This window comes from Alosa sapidissima, chromosome 13 (genome assembly GCF_018492685.1).
Source record: "Alosa sapidissima isolate fAloSap1 chromosome 13, fAloSap1.pri, whole genome shotgun sequence".
Lineage (NCBI taxonomy): Eukaryota > Metazoa > Chordata > Actinopteri > Clupeiformes > Clupeidae > Alosa > Alosa sapidissima.
The window spans coordinates 8,805,503-8,833,045 of NC_055969.1; the positions used below are offsets into that span (position 1 = coordinate 8,805,503).

Below are 27,543 nucleotides of genomic sequence, written 5' to 3' on the forward strand. Positions count from 1 at the left end.
TTTGCAAAGCTAGGTTAAAGCTGTCAAGACGATCCAAAAATAGTGGAGAAAGTGAAGAGTGAAAACAAGTGTCAACAGATATGTCGAGGCTTTTAAACTTATGGAAATGGCCATCAGTTGACCATATTAATAGGCATTATGGCTTTATTTATTCATGTAAAAAGAGAAAACGATAACAGTTTACAAAATACCTTTGGATAATAATAATAATAATAATAATAATAATAATAATGGTTAACAATATAACATACTTTTCATGTATATTTTATTTATTATTGCCTTAAAAAAAACTTAAATTGCCTTAAAAAAACATGAATTTCCTGTAACTAGCACTGATGCGACCACATAACAAATATTTAAAAATATTTTTTTAAAGTTTTGAATTTTGACAGAACATGATTGAGCTCACAGAGTGGGCAAGGAAAGACCAGCCTCCTATAATAAGGCTTTTATCAGCCTCATCAATGATGTAATGAAAGCAAACAGTGTGAAAATTGCCTGTAAACAGTTGGATCTGAGTCTCCTAATGAATTCAGTGTCTCTTTTAATCAGCGTGAAGGGACGACGAGAGGGGGGGTTCGTTGGGCGTGGGGGGTCCAGTTTTCCTTTTCGCAAGCCAGTCAACACCCCAAAATACACCTCAGCCAATAGAGACCAGCCGCTGGGGACTCACGTGGACGAGGCGCCCTTAAAAACCCAGTAACAGAGTTTTCCCACAACTTCATTTTAGGCGTTCCGTCCTTCCTCCGCACCTCGAAGCCTAAGTTCCCCTCAATGTGTCTGTTTAACCTGCATTACCTCATTTCTGATTCGCCTCTCTTGCATTCGCTCTTCCGCTTTCTCTGTCTCTCCCTCGTGTTCTCCCTTTCACCAGTCCATTTTTGTGGCTGGCGTTACATCACTTAGTTGGCACAGAATGATCTTCGCTCCTGCACTGTAGAAGCCCTGGTGACAGCAACGAACTTCCTCTGAACTGATGAAAATTTCAACAATTGGCTCTTCAACGCCGCTCAACTCCAGGTAGTCAGTGCAGCGTTGTCCTTGGTGCTGAAATCAACTCGTCTGTGCTGGTCGGCTGTCAAGGGTGGTGCTACTCGAAGTGCTGTATAACTTGTGAATGTTAGCGTGGTGTCTGGCTGGTATGCTCCATGCGATGATAATTCAAAATTAACAACGTCGAGACACTTAGAAAGAAAAACTGGATCCAGCGAATCAATTAAATTCGCCAACTGAGAATATTTTCCAGCGCTATCGATTTTTGTAGGCTGAGGAAACGAAAATATCTGGAGACGGGGTCGATTTCTTCCACTGCTTTAACCTAGTTAACCTGGTGAGTTTTTTTTTCCTGTGTGTGTACAGTTAGCCTACATGAAAATATATCTGGAACAAGAAACTCTCTGAAAGACTGGATTTTCGACTAGACTGTGGAATTTCCTCCTGGATACGACACGATTAAATTGTAGGCTATTTTTGCCCTACGCTATTCAAGCTGAACTTGCCTGAATCCCAATGATAGTCTGAGCACTGAGCTTCGACGAAGCGCTGCTGAACTATGGAGCCGTCCACTAACGGGTCCAGTTTTGGGATCGACTCGCTACTCTCACACAGACCCGGCAGTCCGGTCATGTCGAAAGGGGACAGTCTTGTCGGGGAATGCCGTTCTCCGCTGGAGTTCAGCCCACGGTCTGACCTGGAAAGCGAATGCTCGTCTCCCCCCTCGCCGAGACGAGAATGCGGAGACGAGGCAGCCCAGCGACAGGGTCACGCACTCGGGCTGCCGGCCCACCTCCAGCTCGGCCAGATCTCTGCCGGTTCGCAGCCTCGGACTGTCACCTCATCTTTCCTTATTAGAGACATTTTAGCTGACTGCAAACCGCTGGCCGCTTGCGCGCCATATTCAAGCAACGGCCAGCCAACTCAAGAAGGGGGCCGACTGGCCTCTAAAATAGCAGACGAGTACATCGAAAAGATACACAGTAATTCTTCATCAGACAGCGAATACAAAGGTAAGGCGAAAGATAAGCATTTGCAATTCATGTTTTGTAAATAAATTGCACGATGATAACACGGCCAATTGGTTGATGAAGACAGAAGGAATTGTTCATTTTAATGTGGCTAGTCCGTGGAATAGCTGACTTTTGTTCACGAGCGCACACAAGGGAACTTCCTGTCAATCTATTAGCCTAACCCACAGGAACTTTTATGGATGGTTACATATGAAATATAAATGTTCTTAGATTAAATTAACTATTTCATTTAGTTTTTTAACGGTTTATATCAAACTAGTTGATTAAAGTAGGCTAGTTTAGTCTAATTACAATTTAGGCCTCTATACTCTACACCTGCTACAGTTCTTCATTGTTTAAAAAGCTGGAGTTCAACTGTTCCTGTTTCCTGACTTGATTGTTAACTCAGATTTTTTTAAATGCTTGATATTAATAATATATTTGCCATTGAAACGCAATATGTTTTATTGTTGAGCAAAAACGTCAAAAAAAAAGATTATAGTTTTACGAAAGTGCATGTGCCTGCGGTGCCTGTGTATTCTTCATATCTCGTGAAAGCTCAGGTTCGGGCCAAGAGGTGAAGACAGGGATGATAAAGCATTCGAGAGGTTCGGCTCCAGACACATGTCATCAAAGATCTATCTATCTCACAGCCTGTCACATTAATAGCACTTGGCATTTTCATTAAGTATTTAATGAGGCGCTGGCCACTCACTCACAGACCAATTATCAACATAAACAAAAAGGACTGACTATAATTGCTGTAATTATAAACATGTTTTTATGAAAAGTAATTCTATTGTGAACAATATATTAAATCCACTGAACAATATATATAAATACATTTTGTAACACTAATACACTTATCTTGTTTTGAGCCATAGTTTAATATTACTATTTTCTATTTTACATACAAATCACCATTTCTTTGTCAATGTTTATATATATATATACATATATATATATATATATATATATATATATATATATATATATATATATTAGGCCTATAGGCTATATTTGCAAGCAGTGATGATTACACCACTGTAGTCATTGACACCAATTTGCTGTGTTCAAACTTCAGGGTCACCACCTATAGGAAATATAGGGAGGGAGTGCAGTTCTTAAGAGTTTCAGAAAATCACCCATCTCTGTCAGGCTTTAAAGCCCTTGTAAGGACTCTGCACGCCGCTTTGATTTCGCTGATTCCGCCTCCTAATATTGCAGGGATTTGATGCAATTTGTCCCTGTGCTAATCAGATTTGTAACGCGGAGAGCCGGTTCACTCTTTATTTCGCCCTTATCCAGGCCCCTGTGAAGTCTGTGCCGTCTCGCTTGAAAGATTCCCTTCCCTTGCGGCTCAATTAACCGGATTATTGTGCTCCTTGAGAGACGCTTCAACTATTCAACTGGCAAGATCTCTTGCTTCGCGAATCGCTCTTTTTATCTTTTTTAGGGGTTCAGAGAGAATAGATGTTTTTCCCTTGGATTAACTGAAAAAGAGGGCGAATTCGATATCAGGCCACAACCCCCAATAAACAGCCACTAGGCATCGGAAGCAAGTTCCGCAGACCATGACAGAACATATCAAATTACTTCTTATGAAACCTTGAATCAAATTGAAAAAAAAAAAAAAAAAACGGTTGGACATTTTATCAAGGAAATGCTGGCCTATTTAAATGTTGAACTGCAATGGTAATAGGCCTACATTATTTCAAAGCTGAAATTGTGAACCACTCTCCAAAGTTCTGACTTCAACTTTAAGCGTTAACTTCCTGTGGTGCATTTTTTTTTTTAAATATCTCATAAAACTGGGTTCATGCTTTCAGTGAAAGAAGAAGGCGACAGAGAAATTTCAAGCAGCAGGGACAGCTCGCAGGTCCGCCTGAAGAAGCCCCGGAAGGCGCGCACCGCCTTCACGGACCATCAACTGGCCCAACTCGAGCGCAGCTTCGAGCGCCAAAAGTACCTGAGCGTGCAAGACCGGATGGAGCTGGCAGCCTCGCTAAATCTCACTGACACACAGGTGAAAACCTGGTACCAGAATAGGAGGTGAGCACACATTTTATTGGTTCTTTTACTGTTGGACGACACAAAATATTTTGGTTGGTGACATACTCGACCGAGACACCCTAATAGTCTTAATGGCGGGTTAAAAAAAGAAAGTTTCCCATTCAACAGACTAAAAGTTCTTGTCAATTCAAATCACACATTTTCAGGTGACGAGAAATACACTGAGAAGAGTTTATTTATTTAGGCCTAGAGAAGTTAGGCTACTCCCAAAGGATGTTTTTTTTAGACAGAATTGGTTCTTATTGGATAGCTCTTTTTGTACTTTTTACGCATGCACATGCGATAAAGCATACATCGCAGTTATATTAAGAATACTAATGGATTGTCTACAATTTGTGTCTTTTTTATTGAGACATCAAATGGATCACATTTTTTGTAACTAACAGTCAGGAAAGCAGATGCCCACAATACATTTAAGTAGTTTAGCTCCATTGTGTAGGCCTTTCTACATTATTCTTTTAATTTTAATATAAAACGTAACAAGATGGTGCTCAGTTTTGTCATGATATGCAGCCTTTAAACAATAGATAAGGTATACAAACAACACTTTCTGACATAAATTATAAAGTAGTGTTACTGCTCTTTATGAATAATTAAGATTTCTACATATACCTTCACGGTTATTAATATTATCAATAATTTACTAAAACCGGCTTCAAGGCTGCATGGTCACTATTTACATCAGTGTAAATTACGACAGAAATAGGCCATGTCAGTGATTTCAAGTATGTTGCCTAAATATAACACAATTGATTACTTTTAGAATGCAATGTATCATATAAATTGGTATGTAAGTAATTATTTGTAGTATTAATATTTGTCAGGACATTGACTTGGCTGATTTCAAGATCATGCATCATGAGTTTAGGATGCAAACGAGCTCGTGCAATGTGTTTTCATTATTGTGTGTAGGCCATTTATAGACAGGTCACAGATCAAATATGTGTGCGCTTAGATGTGGTATAAATTGTTTGGTAGGGTTTTGTTTTATTTGTATGTAGTAGTTTCTGTAATGCTAAAATTAACACGGGTTTCTCTTGGGAAAGGACCAAGTGGAAGAGACAAACGGCAGTGGGACTTGAACTGTTAGCGGAAGCTGGAAACTACTCCGCTCTGCAAAGGATGTTCCCCTCGCCATACTTCTACCCACAGAGTTTGGTGTCCAACTTGGATCCCGGGGCGGCGCTATATCTGTACAGAGGACCTTCGGCCCCTCCACCGGCTCTGCAACGACCTCTCGTCCCGCGGATTCTTCTACATGGTCTTCAGGGCGGAAGCGAGCCACCGCCACCCTTAACCTCCCTCTCTGGCGTGCTGCCGCGGCCCACGCAGCCGCGATGAGCCGGTTACACTGGACTCACATTTAAGTCGGCAGCTTGGAACTTCATGAAAAAAAGAAAAACAGTGAGAAAGAAAAAAAATCTATAACTGATGACATATGAATCAAGTCATGTCTTTTAAAAAGCCACAACGAACACCAGGACTGAATAATTGAATAATGTTCATTAGACCTATTTATTATTTATTTATTTTCCCCGTTGTATTTATCATGGATATATATTTATATATTGTTTACCCTCAGAATTTCTTTGTAGGACAGTATAATCACAGCAACTTCAACAAGGGCGCAATAATGTTGCTGTCACTTGAATATTAAAATATCAGGAGCCATTTTGTTTCTACACCAACTATCATGATTATTATTATTATTATTATTATTATGATTATTATTATTATACAATTGACGCTACAGGATATTACAATTGAATATAACTGTAGGCATACTATTTCCAAAATCGAGACATTCCATAGATTCCCAAACATCTCAAATTCATTTCTACGTAGAAAATCTTGGAAAATTGCCTTTAATTAGGCGACTTCATTAACATAAAAGAATGTACAGAAGGAGAAAAATACGTGTAAATAAGAATATTTTGTGTTATATTCAAAGACAGAACCTTGATTTAATATATTTTGACGTTCTCTCGTGTGCATCCTTCTCATGATCTCTTAAGTGTCAAGGCGAAGGGGATCCAAGGCAGTAGCACCCAAGGCTGAACATTTCGGCAAGAATTCTCAGATTTCCCAACTTCATGGGAAGTTACAAATTGACGAAAAACGTTCATTTGTCAAGTTTAGTTTGCAGGGTCATCGGGACCAAAATGAAGCCAATGGAAGTCCAATGTCACAGAGGACAGGACATATTAAGATTAAACTGGATGTCCAACAGCCACCAAGACTGAACTAAAAGAATCAGTAAAAACATTCTAGCCCTAAGAACATCCTTCTACCGTTCATCATCAAATTGTATAATAAAGATTCAAGCATTCCATTTTAGAACAATACTAAGAGAGGGCGAGTAGCTTAAGAGGAGGAGACAGAGAGAACGAGGAAGAGAGAGAAAGAGTTGACATACATATCTTCTTTGGTATAAAGAAAAATCAGCCACTTTAATAATTAATCATTGGATTCTGACGAACCATTAGATAATAATTATGGTAATGTGGAGTGTGTTGCCAATATGGCTCTCCTCTCCTTCCTGCTCAAACATGTCAGGCGTATTGAGGCATTAGACATTGTGCATTATTTTTGTCATTGGGTATATGAAACCATCTTGTTACTATTTTTGGTGAAGCTGTATATTGGACATATTAATTTGTGAAGTGATTATCGTATTTCAATTTATATAGGTTCCCCTGTGCAGCAAGTGCAATTCCTTTTTATCCCTTACCTTCTTTTTTGTTGGTTTCTTTTTTACAACCCCAACACACACCTGCAGAACTACTGAGGTTGGGCGTGCAGGGGGAGCCGAGGTGAGGAGCGTTACTTTTATAAATGTGCAAATAAAGATCCTTTCATTACATATGCACTGAATGAGACTCGGGTGTGTAGCCACGTGTGTAAATGAGTGTGTGTGTGTGGGGGGGGGGGGGTCGTGTTCGGGGGTGTGTGAGAATATTGCTGCTGCCGCTTCAACTCACGGGTAAAATTGCTTTTTCTCACTTCTCTCCCCCCTTCATTGGAGAGATTATGGGAGACAGATTGGCTATGTGCATGGGTAAAGCCCCCCCCCCCCCCCCCCCCCCCCGCCCATCATTTGGTGCTGTTCTAGGAACACTAGGATATGTATCAATCTTTGAGTTAAAGTAGCCTACTTGACGCCCCCAATCAATGAGGAGGGCTTTGGATAACATTCTGCTTATGCAGAGAGTAACATGCAATGTGTTGCAGAGCACAAAAACTCAAAATATGAACTGCGCAATTCGTAAATGTATTTTCATTCCTAATGATAAAAATTGTGTCAGAATTTGTTCTTAATAGTTTATACTAAGATCACGTAAATAAAAAAATCACAGTCATGTATTAATCAGAAACACAGAAATTCTAGGAGATACAGAATTATGACCACCTGCAAACTTTCCCTCTGTAATTTCCAAGTACACATCCATTGCAAGCCATTCCAGCTGCAATCCACCGCTTCACTTAAACCTGATTAAATTATGATAACCACTCTTTATGGTGTGCTAGGGTTTAGATGCAGTATACAACAAAACATTTGACCAATACGTTTCCACAAACCAAAATGTTATTTTTCCCATGACTTAACGCTTAAAACAACTATCAACAAACTATAGAAATGCAGCAAAATGCAGGACCGCAAGTAGGTCCTATTGAAACTATATATGGTCCCCTGACATAGCCTTCGTGCTCTTTGAGTTCACTTAATATAACAATTCACTATCTCTCTGGCTCAAGTTGAAAGGACTGTTGCCTAGACTTAAAGTATCATTGTCCTAGACGGTAGTTATATAAAACTAATTAAAGAGCATTTCACAATTTATGACTAGAAGTTGGTTGCGTCGGTGGAGGTAAATGACAACGCCAACAACTTCAGTCGAGAAACATAATGAAATGGCAGTTGAAATTCTATTAGTAGCAAGGTGTTTGAATAATTTTGAACATGTCTGTCAAACACTTTGCTCAAACCCCACACTATTTGGTTAGCATCGCGGATTTAATTTGTCAGACCCAAAAAGTTATTTAAAAAAGAATGTCAGTCGGGAGAGGAGCGATGGTATCAACCTTAACCTTTCGGAGACGCCAAGAGATTATCGCGCGGATTTTGGTGTTGCCAAATTGCCAGTAAAAAACGAGAAATTTAATTCTGTCTTGATATCTTGATATCCCAAAAGTTTAATCTTACTGTATCTTTTTATGAACATATTAGGTATGTCTCATTGGTCCATGTCGCCCGTAGATTTATTTTAGTGGGACTAAATATTTCGCATCGTGGCAATGTCCACCTCTCTCTCCCTCTCTGTCTGTAAATGGTCAGGTGTCCAGCAGGGACAAGTGGCAAAGAGCGCCACATTTGATCAGCTTACGCGCACATCCATTTTATAATACCAGCACTCAGTCAGCACGCCTGGCTGAGCAAATGGCCATTTATAGTGCCATTTTCATTCGTTTTTCATAAACAATATGTGGATGAAATATTAATAGCCGGCCTAAGTGTGTAATTGTTTAAGTGCCCCAAATGATCCCATTTGGAAATGGATTGTTTCCATGCTCTTTTCTTGAAAGTGTGGGTAGTCTGCTCTTTGCCAAACTGCTCCAACAGCTGGTGACCGGGCGATGCTGACAGTGGGCCGGATCAGCGAAGGGGACAGCTGGTCAGCGGTGCCCTGGGTGCCCCCTCCTTTCCCGCCCCCCTCTGGTGCGGAGACTGACTTTAAACAAACCGAAAGATCTGCCCGTGATGCCCGGGGTTTGGGGAGTTCAAACTGACAGGTTCGCTGAATGGGATATTAACGATTAGACAAAAGACTTTAATAGCTTTTAATTGAAAGTCGATAACGGGTATGATTGTGCCGTCCCCCGCTGCAACTTTCGCATAGCACATGTCATGAGCCTCCCTCGGCGGTCGCTATGACATTAACTTCTTCGTTGCCCCATATATCATCCGTAATTGAAACATAAAAATTAGGGGGAGGCCGCGACAAGTAAGCACAACGAATTCAGACTATTTATTTAAGACTTATTATTGCAGAACCTGTTATGGAAATATTTTAATAACTGACAACACAGTACAGTATTCGGACATGACTGTATTTAAGAATGTTTTCTGTGATCTCACTGATAACTTAAAAAGGATGGTGATTGGGGAACTCTTCAATATTAATGAAAAAAGGGTTATTCTTGCGAAGTGCGCAGCTGATTGCAAGAAAAGCTGGACTGGTCTCGTTAAAAGATGCGGAGGTTTTTGCATGTGAAAGGATCCTGGTAAATCCCCCGGCTCTTAGCACGGATTGTCCCCGGCTCAGGGTTAATGAAGTGCGGATAGAGTCTCGCTGGGGCTCCCGACAAACAAAAACACAACACGGAGAGGCTTAGAGCCGACGGATCAGTGACTGTGATTATGCTCATTGATTCAGAATAAAAACCAAACAAAACAGCCTTCACATGAAATTAGGAACCAATCAAAGCCATATTCGCATTCTGATGTGGGCGAATGTCATTTTTAGACAGAATATTCTCAGTGTCCCTCACCATGCAAGAACCAACTGAACCTTCTTTTTCTTATTTTTAAATAAAAGACTAATTTATTCTGTTTGTCAGGAATATGGAGAAGTAGATCCAACGATTTCCAAAATTAAAAATAAGAGGTCAAGGTCAAAATTACTTAAGAACTTTTGGTCAGATGGTTTCTAAGGCCAATAACAAATTAAGATGCAACTTCATTACATTATATTGTTACTGAGAAACAAATAATGAAGATATTTTGTTATTAGCCACAATTGGAACAGTCTAATTTTACGCTATGTGAATGATCTTAATTAGGAGATACTAGCAAAAACACATTCTAACTCCTTTAAATATCAGGAAATCCTAGCACCTGACACAAAATAAGTTTTCTTTATTGTGATTTTAGGATCAAAACTGATAAATAAAACAATCAAAGAAAATTGGTAAAGCAAAGCAAACAGAAACCAGTACAATGCACTGCAGACAGAGATATTGTCAGTATTACATAAAAAATAAAATGGCACATTGAAACAATGCACCACAGTGAAATACTTGTTAAAGTATTTTCACTGTAACTGCACATGTAATGAGTACACAACAGAATCTCTGCAGTGTCTGTTTTGAGTCATAATTTAACTGAAGTTAAACTAATGCTGTGTTGTGTTCACGGGGGAGTTTACCTTGCTGCTCTGTATAGCTTACTACTACATCGGAGACCACATCTCCATACAGTAATGCTTTGGAAGGAGAGGCAGACAGGCAGGGCGCTGAGAGACTCATACCCAGGGATGAGCACCAAAAGTGGGGCAGAGGGGATACATGGGTCCCTCACACCTGCTGGTGAGCCAAGGCTCCTAGGTGACCCTGGCGAGTGTAAAAAGCTTAAGCGACCGATATTAACTATCTCGTCCTCTCACCATCTCTCTCTCTCTCTCACACACACACTTTCTCTCTCTACTTCTCTCTCTTACACACACATACAGAGTGAAGGATGGCCAACTACAAACACTCTAAAGTGCCTTATAACTGTATCTGTCAGGCAGGCCACAGAGAGGAAACCCTTTAGAGGACACCATCAGTGTAACTGGGAACAGAACGAATGGTTGGATGAGATGAGATGCTATCTTAGAAAGAGAGAGAAATAAAGAGAGAGAGAGAGAGAGAGAGAGAGAGAGAGGGAGAGGGAGGAGCCAACAATAGAGACACTGAAGGCGTGCACACATTTGGGAGAGGAGGAAGATGGAGGAGAGGGATCATGTGAGAGCGATAAAGATGTACACACACAAACACCTTAGATTGCCAGGAAGAAAGAGAGAAAGGTGTAGAGGAGAAACAGACAGAAGATGAGAGAAGGATGGATAGAGAGACTGGAGAAGATATACAGAAAATGTGAGATAGAGAGAGGAAGACTGTTAGAAAGAGAAGATAGTCCCCATGGCACTGCCCTATGTAAGAAACACTAGTGTAGCCTGAAGGTATGATTTGTTAGGAAAGTAAAGTATGTGTGTGTGAGAGAGAGTAAGAGAGAGAGGGAGGGAGAGAGAGAACGCAAGAGAGAGAGAGAGAGAGAGAATGAAAGAACACCAAGCCAACCAGCAGACAACCAAGCAATCATCTCCCCAATAAAACCCAAAGCATTCCAAGCCCAGGTCAGGGGCACAAGTATTGACATCCCAATCTCCGCAAATAATGAACACTTTTCTCTCTAACACACAGAGGGAAACACACGGAGATAGAGGGAGAGAGAGAGAGAGAGAGAGGACAGCAAGACTAGAAGATGTAATTAAGTGTAAAGTGTACGACTAGCAACCAGCATGAGAGACGCCTGTCTGAGGACACATGGACGCACGCACGCACACACACACACACACACACACTCACATTCATTTTAATTGGAAACCTTTGCATTCAGATTGCAAAACCTCACATAAAAGATTTGTACACACATATAGCTCCACCAGGAGAGCTCATGTCCTGACATACCAGATAACAAGAATAATAACAACAACAACAATGCATAGTTGTTGTAGGGCTCCTATCTCTCATCTCACTAACCAAACCTATGGAGATGGTGACAACTCGATTGGCCTCTCACACACACGCCCTCTGGTCAGTAATAACCGTGTTGCACAGCAGGGGAGCATGTAAAGCACACTGCTATTAGATTACAGGGTGATTATCTAATCAATAAGTCCTGGTTAGAAAGAGCCCTGGTGGTCACTCAACACCCCCCCCCCCCCCCCCCCACCACCACACACACACACACACATACCCACTTCACTCAGTCTCTCACCCCCCCACCCTCACACACCCTCACACACCCACACAGCACACAAAAGAAAGCACAGCGATATGACACAGAGAGGAGAGGATGCCTCTGGGAATATGCCTCAGCTGTGCTTAGATAACATGTCTTCTGTGCGTCCAGTCGCTTTGCCTTTGCCACACTGACGACATGCATTGGAGGTAAAAATGTCAACACCAACATCACCAGCTCTTTGTGTAATTTAAGGGTACAAGATAAAAGGAAAACACTTACAACACACACACACACAGCAAAGGCAGAGAGAGGTTGACATATAGACAGTGCAAAACAAGAAGTAATCTACTGAGTAACAAAGCATGGTTACACTGATAGTGGCTTAGTGGTTTCATTAGAGACTGAGCTGGGTTAGGGTTGTGTTAGACTATCAAGGTCCTGTTTCACACTGACAATTACTGTGTTTATTGATACAGTTACGGAGTAAACAGGGATATGTATTTCTTTTGTTTTTCTTGAAAAAAAATAAAATAATTTGTAAGTACATTTTGGGCTTTTAATCAGATAGGACAGTGAAGAGTGACAGGAAGCAAGTGGGAGAAAAATGGGGTAGAATCACTGATTTATAAAGAACTTTATAGATCAGTGGGTAGGATCGAGAAATGACCACAGGTCTGACTGTATGGACACTGCAGTCGCTTGCATCACAGTGCCCTCCACAAACAAATAATTTCAATAATTTTTGTTTCTTGTTCATCCACCAACACCAGTAATGTAAAGAAAACATTCATACTGCACATCAATAGACATGCAGAGAACCACAAACACACAATGTTACACACAGTACATAGTACACAGTGCATACACATACACATGAACACACACACACACACACACACACACACACACACACACACACACACACACACACACACACACAGTCTAGCAAGCACAGTCAAAACATACAGAACACAGTGTGGTCTAATTTGCCCTGCGGAGAATAGTGTGCACCTGGAGCCACATTCATCCCCATTCCTGTTTATACAACACCTATACGGCCACGTGCATATATAGAGCAGCCGCTCCATGCTATGGGCTCACTTAAAGAGCGCTAGATTAGGAGAGGGAACTTTCTGGAACACCTTTGCTCCCCCCAGGGTCAGCGCGTAGCACCCAGGGAGGCTGCTTACTCCATAAACACAGGCGAGAAGAAAGCCCATGAATTAAGGATGAGCAGAGGGTTACATGTATTTTTAACGCCTTGACTGTGAGATGCCTGGCAGACACCAGTGAAGGGGGCAGCTGCCATAAGGGTGTGTGTGTGTGTGTGTGTGTGTGAAAAGAAATTCAGTGTTTGTACATTGTTTGTGTTGTATGTGTGTGGTGTTCTTTTTGTAAGTGATGTATTTGTGTGCACACGTGTATATATGTGTGTGTGTTTATTTGTGTACATAGTGTGTGTGTTTGTGTGTGCAGGTGTGTGTGTGTGCGTGTGTGTTTATTTGCATACATAGTGTGTGTGTGTGTGTGTGTGTGTGTGTGTGTGTGTGTGTGTGTGTGTGTGTGTGTGTGTGTGTGCGTGTGTGTGTGTGTGTGTTTATTTGCGTACATAGTGTGTGCGTGCGTGCGTGCGTGCGTGTGTGTGTGTATTTTTGTCTGTCTATGTGTGCTGTTTCTTTCTGTCTGTATGTGTTTGTGATTGTATGGATGATGCCATTGTGGGGGAGCTAACAGTGCCAGGACGTAAGGTGTTTGTTTTTGTTTGAGCGTTTGAGTCTGTGGGCTTTCACGCTTGTTTGTGGTGTGGTGTGGTGTGGTGTGGTGTGGTGTGGTGTGGTGTGGTGTGGTGTGGTGTGTTGTATGAACAGCAGTGCTGCACCAGGAGCTTGCTTTGTGCCCTGGGGGTCGGTGAGTGGGTGGGGGGAGTAGGGGTTGAGGGATGGGGAAGTGGACTGGACACCAACAGTTCACTCACCAGCTTCCAACAGTGTTTTTGACCATCAAAGCCATTTCACACCATCATAACACCTTCCAGGGAACCAACAATAACACACAGCCAATCGATACTGCTAAACAAGAGAACATATTGGGGAAAGAGTTATTAACCTCTATGGAAACCTGAAGGGAGCTCTCTCCATTTAGTCTGATGTCAATACACAGAGGCCCAGCAAGGCAGGAACAATAATATAGTTTTCAATATATCTATGTAAGTAAGTGAATAAGTAAACATTTATTTATATAGCGCATTTTCAAGTGGTTATTGTATACCGGTATATTTATTTATGCAGTTCTACATGATACAATTTTATAATGGGAATGATGCAATTTTATAATTGGAATTATTGTTCTATCACATGACATTAGCGAGTGTGTGCTGTGTATGTTTGGGTGTTTATGATTAGCGTTCTGCCCTTGGCCAGAGTAATCATGTGAACTGAGGAAGACTGGTGATGAAGACATACTGTGCTTGGCTACATGTGGAGACAAACCCACTGGGAAAAATGTGTATGATGGCAATTTTATCTTTCTGTTAAACACACACACAAACACACACACACACACACGCACACGCACACGCACACGCGCGTGCACACACACACACACATGTACACACGCATGTACACGCACGGACACAGACACACAGACACACAGACACACAGACACACACACACACACACACACACACACACACACACACACACACACACACACACACAAACAACCAAACAAACAACACACCCACCTACCCACCGACACTCGTCATTAGAAAGCGGGTGTAGTGAGCGGTGCAAAGCGAGGTCAAGCAGACACTAATTGGACATGTGATGTGGGCAGCTTTGGGACTGGACACCAGGGGAGTGACCAACCCTTGACTTCCCCTTCGCCTCTGAGGACCCCCAGGGCTTCCCTACCAGCTGTCCAACAGCACTGTAACTCTAGGCCACAGCCAGGACCTGAGGCAAACAAGGGAAACGGTAGAAAGAGAGAAGGACAACGGGAGCAGAGAGGAAAAGCGACGGAGAGGAAAAATGGACAGATGAGAGAAAGAGAGGGAGGGGAGAGAGGGATGATCACTGGAAGAGAGGTAGAGGAGAGGCTGAAAGGAGAGGATGCTCTCCAAACAGACACAAGGCGTAAAGTGGAGGAGGCGGAATGGGGAAAAGTAGAAGAGGAGTTTTTCGGATCGACTCAACTTGCCAGCCAGTGTGAAGAACTTGCCAGTAGTACAGACAATCACCTCTCATCACTCACAGCATGAAGAAAATTTCCAAGAGCAAAAAAACCACATTTTCTTGGCACAGTGAAATGTCTGCCACTCGTTCATCTGAGGGGAAGATACATAAACATTTGCACAGAGGCCATGAAGATCAGAGAGATCACAGGGCTCACTTTTAGTACGACACCGTGAAGTCTCTTTTCGTCTGCTCTCTGCTGCTTTCTCCTCTCTCTTTCTCTCTATTTCACTCACAGTGCACCTAAGGAACGCGCCGGCATTTGAAGCTTGTCAAAAGTGGCAGCCCGAATAAAGACCGGGGAGCTGTGATGCGACATCGGGCCTGCAGACGTGAAGAAAGGAGGAGAGGGAGAGGGAGAAAGAGAGAGAGAGAGACACAGGGAGAGAGAGAGAGGAGGAGAAGAAGAAGAAGAAGAAGGCTTCAAACGTTTATCAATACAATTGTCTTTGCCAGGCACGGCAGTTTAACCTCTTTAGCTTGCTTGACGCCTCTTAAACGCGAGTGACTCCCGACTCCGGGGCGTCTGTCTCATGCCTGTCTTCACAGCGCTGCACCAGAGGTTGATGGGTGCATAGATCCCCCCCTCACACCTACCCCCTCCACCCCTCACACCCTACTCACGCAGGTGGAGGTCCCTTTGGAGTTATGGGAAATTCCACAGACAGACAGATACACACATGCAGATGCGCACACACACACACACACACACACACACACACACACACACACACACACACACACGCAACCAAACCTATGAGTACATGTGTGCAGACACACACATACCCACACAGGCAGACACACATTCACAAATACACATGCATAAGGCATGACATGAAACAATACTGACATTCTCCACATACCTCTCCAAAACAGAGAATAAAGAAGAGAGAGAGAGAGACAGAAGAAGAAGAAAACACACACAAAAAAACACACACATGAAAGCTCTGCAACTCGTGATGTCTGCTGTTTACTCTGCATTGTGGATTTCAACTCCTGTATGCTTAGGGTTGAGAGTGATAGATAGATAGATAGATAGATAGATAGATAGATAGATAGATAGATAGATAGATAGATAGATAGATAGATAGATAGATAGATATACTTTATTGATCCCTAGGGGAAATTCAAGGTCACAGTTGCATACAGACAAGAAGATAAAGAATATACTAAATATACAAAATACAAATTATACTAAGTAAAACTTAATCAAAATCAATTCTAAAAAACAGTATCCACATAGCGGGTGAATAATCAATCAGGTGCGCTTGCAATGACTGAAGCAGGGACTGAACCTGTGGTTCTCAGTGCATAAGGTAAGGTAAGGTGTTCTTTGTGAATGAGTGTCATGGTGATGGTGCAAATGAGTAAGTCAAACAGTGCAACAGTGCAAGAATAGAGTCTATATATCTATATATAAATAACTATATTAAGAAAGGTGAATCTGTGAGTCTGTGTACATCTGTGTACATCTGTGGTGTGTGTGTGTGTGTGTGTGTGTGTGTGTGTGTGTGTGTGCTATTTGTCATTGACAGAGGGAGAATTCTAGCCTGAGGAGCCACACCCACATTAAAATGTAGGGTCTGGGCACTCACCGTTCACAGTGCTCAGTCCGAGGGGCGGGATAATCGGTTGTCTTTCAAATTCCCTCTGCACGCAATAGGACAGCGCTGAGTCCCATGCGTTTTCCCACCAGCGGAGCTAGTTGGCTAGTTCAAACTTTTGCCAACTTAAAACAAGCTTAACTCGTGTCACACTGTTGGCCAACAGCAACATCCATCTTCTTTGTTTTCAAGTAGCAGGGAATTCAAGCCAAACCGTTGCAACTCTGCCATCAATCATTATGTTAAGCCCGCCTAACGACTCTAAACACGATTTGATTGGCCTGATAGAAGTTTAATTTTTCGAGCTCACAAACGAACGGAGAGTTGCTAGACTAGCCCTGGAAGCAAATGTAATTTGCTGCCGCTAGGGTGCGTCTAGATTTCTAGGCTAGGAGATTCTTTCTACAGATTTCTAAGTGGGATGTTTATACAAACACTGAACATGACAAAATCACATAAGAACCACAGGACAACAACTCAAGTTACCACAAGACTCCATCATGAGAAGATATCACAGTAACAGCACCAGAAGAATCCAGAACATCTGTTCATACTCCAACCCACTTTAAATAAATTCAGCTAAGCAATAGCAAATACACAAATAATCTAATGAGATACAGCCCTCTAATAAATATATACCGGTACTAATACATATAATGAATACACTGAATACAACTAGCCAAAATACGTCGGAATAGCGTCGGAAGAATATTCTAACTATAACTACATATGCCAGTGAGGACCAGAGCGAAGAGAGGAGAGATGTGTGTACACGCCTAAACTAAACTAAATACATACTTCAGCATTGATTTAACACAATCCCTGTATAACTTTAAAAAGTGCACATGCTAGTTTTGTGCCCTTCACTTGCTAGATAAAAACAAAAACACGCTGCAGTAGACACGTTCATAAATTATATATTGACAAATGAACTACTGCCTTTAGTGTCCTTCCTAATCGCCCATCTAATATAACTGCACCACTTCCAAAACACAAAGGCCGCTCCTGCAGATGAGGGCTGCAAAGGAAGAGAAAGACAGGAAGAAGGACAGCGAGAGGGAGATAGAGGGTGAGGGCGATGGCAAGAACAAGACAGCAGTAGAATGGTCAGTGCATGTGAGGACCAGATAAGAGCAAGACAGGGCACAATTACATGAAAGGCAGAATTACCTAATGCATGCATGCAGGGAGGGAGGGAGGGAGGGAGAGAAGGTGAGTGGAAGAAAAGAGCAGAGCAGCAGGGAGTGGGGGATGAATGGTGAGATTCAGCAGACAGATAGGCAGCCAGAACAGACACCAGAGGAGAGGAGGAGTGAAAGGAAAATTTGAGTCACCTCATCCAGAGAGAGAGAGAGAGAGAGAAAGAGAAGAGAAAGAGGGGAGAGGAACACACAGGTAAGATAGACTGTCAGATAGAAGAGTGAGACAATATAAACACACACACACACACACACACACACACTTTGACAGCAGGTGTTTGATATGACCTTAACTTTTAAAACAACCTGTAATTATAGCCTCTACATTTAGTAAAAAAAAAACTATAGACGACATATAGTAAAGACCTATAGACCTATAACATATTATCTATATTCTATAAGAATGTATAGGTGCTATAGGTGGGATAAAAATACTTATGTAAACATCAAATAAAAAGAATTCCAGACACTCCCCCACCCCAGACCTTTGTAATTCTGCAAATGGATTACCCTGTGTTCTCTGATGAATTCTTCCGTTAAGCTTAAACCCAAAAGTTTACCGACGAGGTGTCACTATCTTCTTCTCCTGTGCAAGATGAAGAAAAAAAATCAGCTTAAGAGAGAAACTTATTATTGTGTTTTATATGAAATCTATTCCCTGGATGTTCCGGTCAATAATGACTTGATATATGGCGACAGTCCTGCTATTTGCACTGTTTTCTGGTGTGTTTTTAGTCAGTGCGATCACGAGCGGCTATTTTCCACGCGCCGCAAGGCCGACCTCTGTTTGATCAAAGTTTATGGGAAATTTCCCTGGGCCACAGGGGGAGCCCGTTTTTATGAACTGTAATAAAAAAGAGTCATTTTGACGGCAAGACCCTACGGCGGAGGTGAGGAGGATTTGGTTATGTGCTCTGTTTGCCAGGGAAGCAGGTGGGGGGGGGGGAGTCAGGGCTAAGCTCACACTGATGACAGGGGCTGGGGGTACGGGTTGGTTGGCGCTGTCTCTATCTCTCCCAGTAGCTTAGCCGTGCTCATTAAAGTTATCCCTAAATGCCAGCATTAGCCACAAAAATACAAGCCAATCTAGTCGTTGAATGAAGAGAATAAAATGGGAGGGGTGTGGCAGTGATAAAAGAAGATGAGGATACAAGGGCATGGACAAATAGATACATCTTATGAGGTGGAATGTGGAATCAATAAAGGATGGAAATGACCTTTATATGATGCGAGCAGCTGATGTCATCACAGTTTAGGTGGAGGGACTCATCTCTGGTGTGATCTCAGCATCCGTCCACCACTGGATGTGTGTGTAGATGTGTCTGTGTGTGTGTGTGTGCAATCGTGTGTGTTAGTGTGTGAGCTTTCATACATGCACCACAAAGCGTATAATCCATGCATGCTGCCTCCTTGAAAATTATGTCTGGCACTACAATTTTATTCAAGTTATGAGAAGCTATAAGTAGATTACTTTGAAATGAAACAACCACCGAATGAGATCAGTTTGTAATGTAGCAATACAGCCCCGAGATGTTGAACACTGATCATATGAAAACAGTTGTTTATTTTCACAGTGAGCCTGGCTGCTGTAAGTCATTTCCTTTTTTGGGAGAACGCAAAATGAAAATGTTCAAAGCGGATTGAAGAGTTGGGGAAGACTCGTGGTGCACCTTGTTTTTTTTTTCCACGACACCTCTTCATCTCGTGCGCGGGAGAGGATTGGTGAGCAGCGGGCTGCCGATGGTGGTATAAGCCGCCCCAGGTCACCGGAGCTGCCATAGATATCGCTGTCTGATCCATAAAGCTTTGCTATGACAACATTGTTCTTGTTCTCGTTCAAGACAAACTAGAGGTGTCACAAAATCAATGCTGTTTGCTCGCAGCTGTTGTCTGACACAAGTGCGCTCTCACTATTGCTCACACACACTGCTGCTACACACACGCACACACACACGCACGCACACACACACACACACACACACACACACACGCACACGCACGCGCACGCGCACACGCACACACACACAAACACACACACACACAGACGCAGATATTTTATCTCTCTTTCTCCAGTAGAAAGCTGCCCCAGGCCCATTGATGATGGTATGTGGCTCATGGGTTCGGATGTGTTTTTCACTAAATCAGGCAAGTGCCCACAGAGAAGGGAATAAATAAATGAATAATTTCAATACACTGAATTGCACATTACAACAATACAATGAAACCCACATATGCACACATGTATGTAGAATAAACACTGCATGATAAACAAATGAAAAAAAAAACATAATGCCACTGTGCTGTGCTGGAAGCTACACATCACTCACTTCCTCTCTGTCTTTCTCAGTGTCTTTGACACACAGACACACACACACGCACACACACACACACACACACCCTCACAAACCACACACAGACGCGCACCACTCATGCGTCGCTAGATTATTGAGGCAGTGTCATAGCAGAATAATAAAGCAGGTTCTTAAGATTTTAATAAGAATCAAATGAAACAGTAACCACACAGGGGCCAGTGGGGTTAATCCCCTCTATATTACTGAAAATAAAACGGATAAAAAACACAGAGAGGGAGGGAGCGAGGGATGGCAGGAAGAGAGACGGGGGAGACAGAGGGAGGAGGAGGAGAGATATGGGCATGGTAGGGGAGAGAGAGAGGGAGATAGAGAGGGAGAGAGAGGGAGAGAGAGGGAAATAGAGAGAGAGAGAGAGATATAGTAGCGAGTGAGAGAGGGAGGGAATATTGTTGCCTGCAAATGTGATGGAAAAAGTGGAGGAAACGGTTGCCTGGGTATTGATGCTTTGAGAATAATCATTGTCAAAATATAAATAGATATTCTCGTGAGATTCTTTTTTAATTGTGCCTTCAAAAAAATATTGACACATGCAGAAATTGCCTGCACACATTCACAGAAGCACACACACTTGCACAAATGATATTTGCACAGTAACACACAAAATACCGCTCCTTAAAAACACATATTCTAATGATGATTCAGTACGATCAATTTCCTCATAGTCTACATAGAAAATGGACACATGCACACAAACACAGAGACACATACATACGCAAAAACGAGGACACACTTGACTGGTGACAGTGGCACAGTATTGTCTTGGTGCCTTCCCTCTTTAAGAGCAGCATGCCCTAGCCTGTGCCTGTGTCTGTGTGTGTGTGTGTGTGTGTGTGTGTGTGTGTGTGTGTGTGTGTGTGACGCCACCACCAGCACAGGGCCCAGAAGCAGCAGATGGCAAGAGACAGTTGGCAGAGAGCGGGCACGGCTATCTGTTCTCTAATAACTCTTTAATTACAACCTCACGTTAGCTTCTCTATCTGTTCCCTAATAACCCCCGTAATCACCTCAGCTGGGCCGCGGGCATAAACACACACACACACACACACACACGGGAGTGTGCATGGTCACACGTGTAAACTCACAGTTGCACATGCACACACATGCAGAAATGCATAAGAGATGCTCTCAGACAGTCACACATACCGGACAGTAACAGTCACACACTGTCCACAGTACTCGGAAGTAAGTGGAGTCTTCACGTTGGGAAAGACAACACACGGGATGTGTAACTCAAAAAAAGCCTACACACGCCGACACACAAGAACATGGCTCACCAGATTCATATTATTAGCGACTAATTTTAGACACAGAATACCAAGTAATTTCAACTGAATATGATCAGGACATTAGTCTCAGGGAAAGAAAGGTTCTCAGCACTCTGTGCAAACACTGCTCATATGCAGAATGTGGGTCAATGCTAACTGGTTCCATAGAGAGGGTGTAACAGAGAGAGAGAAAGAGAGAGAGAGACAGAGATAATTTACATTTTAAAAGTCTTCTCTTACATTGCATTAACATCACTTCATTCACAAAATAAAAAAACAATATATACATAATTTTATATGCAGAACTGATTCAGAAAGAGAACAAGAGCAAGACAAGCATAAAAGAAAGAAAGACAGAGAAAGAGAGAGAGAGAGAGAGATACAGTATGGCAGCATTACTGATTGTGTGTTAGCATTTCCAGCGGGCTGTATGTGGTCTGCATGCAGGCTAATCAGGCAAACTGGGCAGGGAGGCCTGCTGGGGGTGAATGCCAGGTGAAAGGCTGTTCATCTTCACGCAGGAGGTCAGCCATCTCCATTTTATCCAGTTTGAACCCAGTGCTTTAGTGTTCAGATGCAAAGAGAAGCATCAACAAATCCATACATAGTTGAGATGGATCCTGTATATATCTATATGCCTAACTACTGGTACATTACTGCTATTTATTTTTATCTTCTTTCTTTCTTTCCCATTAACATTATTTCAATGACTCTGTTGTTCTTACTTGTTTTTTTTCTCCTAATACAAATTCTTTCTTCATCTCTCTCCCAATCAGCAGTTCTTTCTTTTTTGTCTCTTTTTTCCTTTTTCATCTCATACTCTCTGTATATGGTTGCTTTTTACTCTCTCCTTTTTCCAGATGAAAAAGAAATCCCTTCACGGCGTGCCCTTTCCACTGCAAAAGGATACATTTTGATGATGAGCCCTTTTCTTTTAAATAACTCTGCTACAGGAGCAAAATAAATTGCTGTTCAAGAGGCGATATTACTCTTGGCATTGTGGGATTGAGGGGGATTGGGTAACAGGGAGGGGGTTGACCCATACATCACGTCCAACCTGTATAAATTAAGATATAAATAGCCCTATATGGAGCAATTTTACCCCGAGTCTATGAGATTTTAACCATGCTGATCTTAAAACTGTACTTCCAAAGCTACACCAGCATGTTGATTTTCCAACAAGAGGAGATAACATCCTGGACCTGGTCTACACTACACACAAAGGAGCATACAAAGCCACCCCCCTCCCCCACATTGGACTTTCAGACCACATAACTGTTATGCTAATGCCCGCATACAGACAAAGGGTAAAAGCGAACAAACCGGTTCGTAAGCAGGTAAAAGTGTGGCCTGAGGGAGCCTCCGATGCTCTTCAAGACTGCTTTGACACAACAGACTGGGAAATGTTTAAGCAGGCAGCCACTTACAACAACCGGACAGACATAGAAGAGTATACAGACACTGTAACCTCTTACATCACCAAGTGCATCGATGATGTGACCCACACAAAAGACATCATCACTCGGGCCAACTGGAAGCCATGGCTGACAGGGGATGTCCTCAGGCTGCTGAGGGCCAGAGACAAAGCCTACAGAGCTGGGGATGAAGCTGGCATGAGAACAGCGAGAGCCAACCTGTCCCGTGGCATCAAGGAAGCAAAAAAGGAATACACTCTCAAGATAACCACCCACTTCAAAGACAGCAGGAACGCACAAAGCCTATGGCAGGGCATTCAGGCCCTCACGGACTACAAGCCCGCGCCACAGAGCTGTGAGAGCAACATCCCTCTGCTCAACAACCTGAACCGCTTCTTTGCTCGCTTTGAAGCACAAAACAGCACCTGCCCACAGAAGACCCATCCCCCTCCACATGAGCAGCCCCTGTGCCTCTCTGCCGACAGCGTGAAGAGGACACTTGCTGCTATCAACACCCGTAAGGCAACAGGTCCAGACAACATCCCAGGTCGTGCGCTGAAGGACTGCGCAGGGGAGCTTAAGGATGTCTTCACAGACATCTTTAACACTTCCCTGAAGCAAGCCATCGTCCCATCATGTTTCAAAGCTGCCACCATCATACCTGTGCCGAAGAAAACTGCTCCATCCTGCTTCAATGACTACCGCCCTGTGGCACTGACACCCATCATCATGAAGTGCTTTGAGCGGCTTGTCATGTCACATATCAAAGCCATTCTCCCCCCCACCCTGGACCCCTTCCAGTTTGCATACCGAGCCAAGCGGTCTACAGAGGATGCAATCTGCTCTGCCCTCCACCCAGCCCTCACCCACCTGGAAAAAAGAGACTCATATGTGAGATTGCTGTTTATAGACTTCAGTTCTGCATTCAACACCATAATACCACAACAACTCATCTGCAAACTGGACAAACTGGGACTCAGTACCTACCTCTGCAACTGGCTACTGGACTTCCTCTGTCAGAGGCCCCAAGTAGTACGTGTTGGCAACAATACCTCAAGCAGCATCACACTGAGCACAGGGGCCCCCCAAGGCTGCGTGCTCAGTCCGCTGCTCTTCACCCTGCTGACGCATGACTGCACTGCAACCTACAGCAACAATCACATAGTGAAATTTGCTGACGACACAACTCTGGTGGGTCTCATCACCAAGGGCGACGAGACCCAATACAGGTTGGAGGTCGACCATCTGACCACGTGGTGCAGGGACAACAACCTCCTGCTGAACGTCAGCAAGACCAAAGAGATTGTTGTTGACTTCCGGAGAGGTCACACCCAACACCTGCCACTGACCATCGACGGTGCTGTGGTGGAGAGAGCGAGCAGCACCAAATTCCTGGGGGTGCACATCAGCGAAGACCTCTCCTGGACCACCAACACTGCATCACTGGCGAAGAGAGCTCAGCGCCGCCTGTACTTCCTGCGGAAACTCAGGCGAGCAAGTGCTCCACCAGCCATCATGACCACATTCTACCGAGGCACCATTGAGAGCATCCTCTCCAGCTGTATCGCTGTGTGGGGCGGAAGCTGCACTGAATACAACAGGAAAGCCCTGCAGCGCATAGTGAACACAGCTGGAAGGATTATTGGTGCTTCACTCCCCTCCCTGAAGGACATTTACACCACCCACCTCACCCGCAAGGCGACCAAAATTGTGAGTGATGCAAGTCACCCCGCTCACAATCTGTTCGATCTACTGCCCTCTGGGAAGAGGTACAGAAGCCTGCGCTCCCGCACTACCAGACTCACCAACAGCTTCATACACCAAGCTGTAAGGATGCTGAACTCTCTCCCTCCTCTCCCCCCTCCACCCTCAGCTACATAACATCCTGGACATTGGACCCACAATGGCCGCGTGCACTACTCCACTTGCACACTTTACAACTTGTTGTTGTCCTGAAAACACAACACATCTGCTGCTCTTACATAACTTGCACCACTATGTCACTTTCTTTCTTACTTAGGTCAAACAGAACTACCCAAGCCTTTTATTGGCCTGACTTTGCACTAGCATTTTATTGACTGTCTATGCACAATTTAAACCAAATTTTGCTGCTCTTATTTTTTTTTCATTATTATATGTGCCCTCTTATTTACTTACTTTTTTGTTTACTTGAATGTTATGTTTGTCTGTGGACTTAAATTGGTAAAATATGTCTTGTCTTCACCGTGGGATAGAGAGAAACGTAATTTCGATCTCTTTGTATGTCTGGAACATGTGAAGAAATTGACAATAAAGCTGACTTTGACTTTGACTTTGACTTTGATGTGTGCGCGTGTGCGTATTTGAGTGTGATTATGTGCTAGGTTTATGGTCTTAGAAATTGTGTGTGTGTGTGTGTGTGTGTAAAAAGATGTATGTAACTGAGTGTGCATATGTGTGAGTCTAGGTGAGCATGTGTATATCTGCGTATATGGGACAGTGCAGTGTTGATGCATGAGTGTGTAGTCTTGCTGCCTCCAACACTACCACACACATACACACACACACACACACACACACTTTCTCTCCCTTCTCTCTCTCACTATGTCTCTCACTCACTCACTCATTCACCTACACACAGAGAGAGAGAGAGAGAGAGAGAGAGAGAGAGAGAAATCCCTGTGGAGTGTTGGACAAACAGAAAGCGGGGTGTGTAAAGGCTGTGTAGGCCTTGGCTGGTTATTGTATACTCCTCCCCTGGATCCCCCTGTAAAGACCTCCGTAACCCCTCTCTGTCGCCCAGCCCTCCGGGCCTCTGGAGCGGCCAGGCATTAGCCAGAGCCCTGCCGCCGGCTCCAAAAGGAAATTAAAAGGGGATTACGTCGGCCCGACACACCGGAGGGATTCGCTCCACACCCTGCACGCTTATTTATTTCCTAGAATCCACCGCTTCTGCTGGTAGCAGTAAAGAGGAAAAGGGAGAAATTGAGAAAGAGAGAGAGAGAGAGAGAGAGAAAGAAAGAGAGAGAGAGAGAGAGAGAGAGAGAGATGGCCACTGAACTCAGACTCCCTCACTTGTCTACACTGACCCTTGTAAAAGTACTAATGGAGTTGAAAAGTAATAGTGGCGATGAAAAGAATATTGGCAGTTCATGGAGATGTTTGCTTTCTTGCGGTCTTTCTCTTCCCTTACACTATCTTTTTTATTGTTTTTAAATTTAAATTAATATTCTTTCTCTTCCTCTTCCATGCACCCAACTATCTTAATCTTCATGTCCTTAATATTATTTCTCTTTTTTAATACAGTGTTGCTTACTCTATTTAAACAATCTTTATTCATTTAAAGAGGCAACGAGTTTTCACAATTGATGTGCTGGCCTATAAACATATCACATTACAATCTCCGCAGTTCCTAACAGATCATTGAACTGGTATCAAACTAATGACAAGGTTCTCATTAACTGCATCTGGCACTGCAACTAAATTAGTGTGTATCTTTGATCTTGCGGTAAAATGCATTTAAAATATTACTGCTTCCAGCTCATTAGGTATGTTTAAATATAATTATATTTCCATACTGATTATTTCAGCTTATTGTAATTCATGTTTCATCTCCTGTTGCAAATGTGTTTTTCTCTCTCTCTTGTGTGTGCGTGTGTGTGTGTGTGTGTGTGTTTGTGTAATGAGATGAAGAATAAGCTCTGGTTCCTTTCCCACAGGAAGTAATAAGGCATCTACACCAAAGCACCTCTCAACACTTGCTGCTACCCTATTAGCCTCCCACACAATGCATCTCAAGGCAATACATGCGTCCTAGCCGGCTTCGGATAGGGCTGCACTCTTTTCTAGTTGTCGTCTCTCTGTAGCTTGCTTGTGGGTCTTTCTATAACAAGAGGTTCCACATCCCTAATGGGCCAGATTTGCCCTGCTGGCATTCTGTACCGCTTCAGTCAAATGTTCACATTTGAAAGCAAAATGTAGAAACTATTTTGATTAAGGTCTTCCTTGGGATATATGTGCATATCTTAATATTCAAATATTCCTAAGATGGAATTGTCATTGAGTGTCTCATAAGACTTGCATAATACAAATGTTTGACTGAGTCAGTGAGCACTTCAAGTGGTGTATGCCTCAAACAAAACCAAGAATTTTTAATGTAGTAGGCTAGTTAGTATAATTTAGCAAAGTTCTACTTTTCTTTACACTAAAACGACTTACATTGTGTACATTGTGTAGTTAATTTAGAACTGTGTTGTTGCATTAGTAATTCATAGTAATTAAGCGACTACAGTATACCTTTTATACATTAGTGTTTAATAATACTTGGATAAATTATAGTATTTCCCAGACAAAAAGTTGTTTTGTCTGAGTCTATTCAGCAAACTATTCTGATAGTTTTTTTTCTATTCAACCAGTAAAACTCTTAGTCATAGTACATTAAAACAGAATTCTGTGGAACTTTGACATGTCTTTCATAAGCACTCCTCTCTGTCAATTATAGCCACAGTGATTTAAATAGAGTCTGCTCCTGTCTCCGTGTCACTCCCTCTATTTCTCATACACACACAAGCTGATAAACACATTTCCCCCATTGCCAGAGCCAAAACTACT

The 27,543-nt window shown here is 42.8% G+C and overlaps 1 protein-coding gene across 1 annotated transcript; it reads left to right on the top strand.

The window, feature by feature from the left end:
* Positions 1 to 662: 662 nt before the first annotated feature.
* Positions 663 to 6,942, top strand: barhl1b (BarH-like homeobox 1b). Its single transcript, XM_042060641.1, has 3 exons — positions 663 to 2,006; positions 3,836 to 4,058; positions 5,126 to 6,942. The coding sequence occupies exons 1-3, from the start codon at positions 1,553 to 1,555 to the stop codon at positions 5,418 to 5,420; spliced, it is 972 nt and encodes a 323-aa protein (XP_041916575.1). The 5' UTR covers positions 663 to 1,552; the 3' UTR covers positions 5,421 to 6,942.
* The last annotated feature ends 20,601 nt before the right edge of the window (positions 6,943 to 27,543 follow it).

Coding starts and splice junctions, on each gene's coding strand:
- barhl1b (XM_042060641.1), top strand. CDS start 1,553: ATGGAGCCGTCCACTAACGGGTCCAGTTTTGGGATCGACTCGCTACTC. Junction 2,007..3,835: donor ATCAGACAGCGAATACAAAG/GTAAGGCGAAAG, acceptor TCATGCTTTCAG/TGAAAGAAGAAGGCGACAGA. Junction 4,059..5,125: donor ACCTGGTACCAGAATAGGAG/GTGAGCACACAT, acceptor CTCTTGGGAAAG/GACCAAGTGGAAGAGACAAA.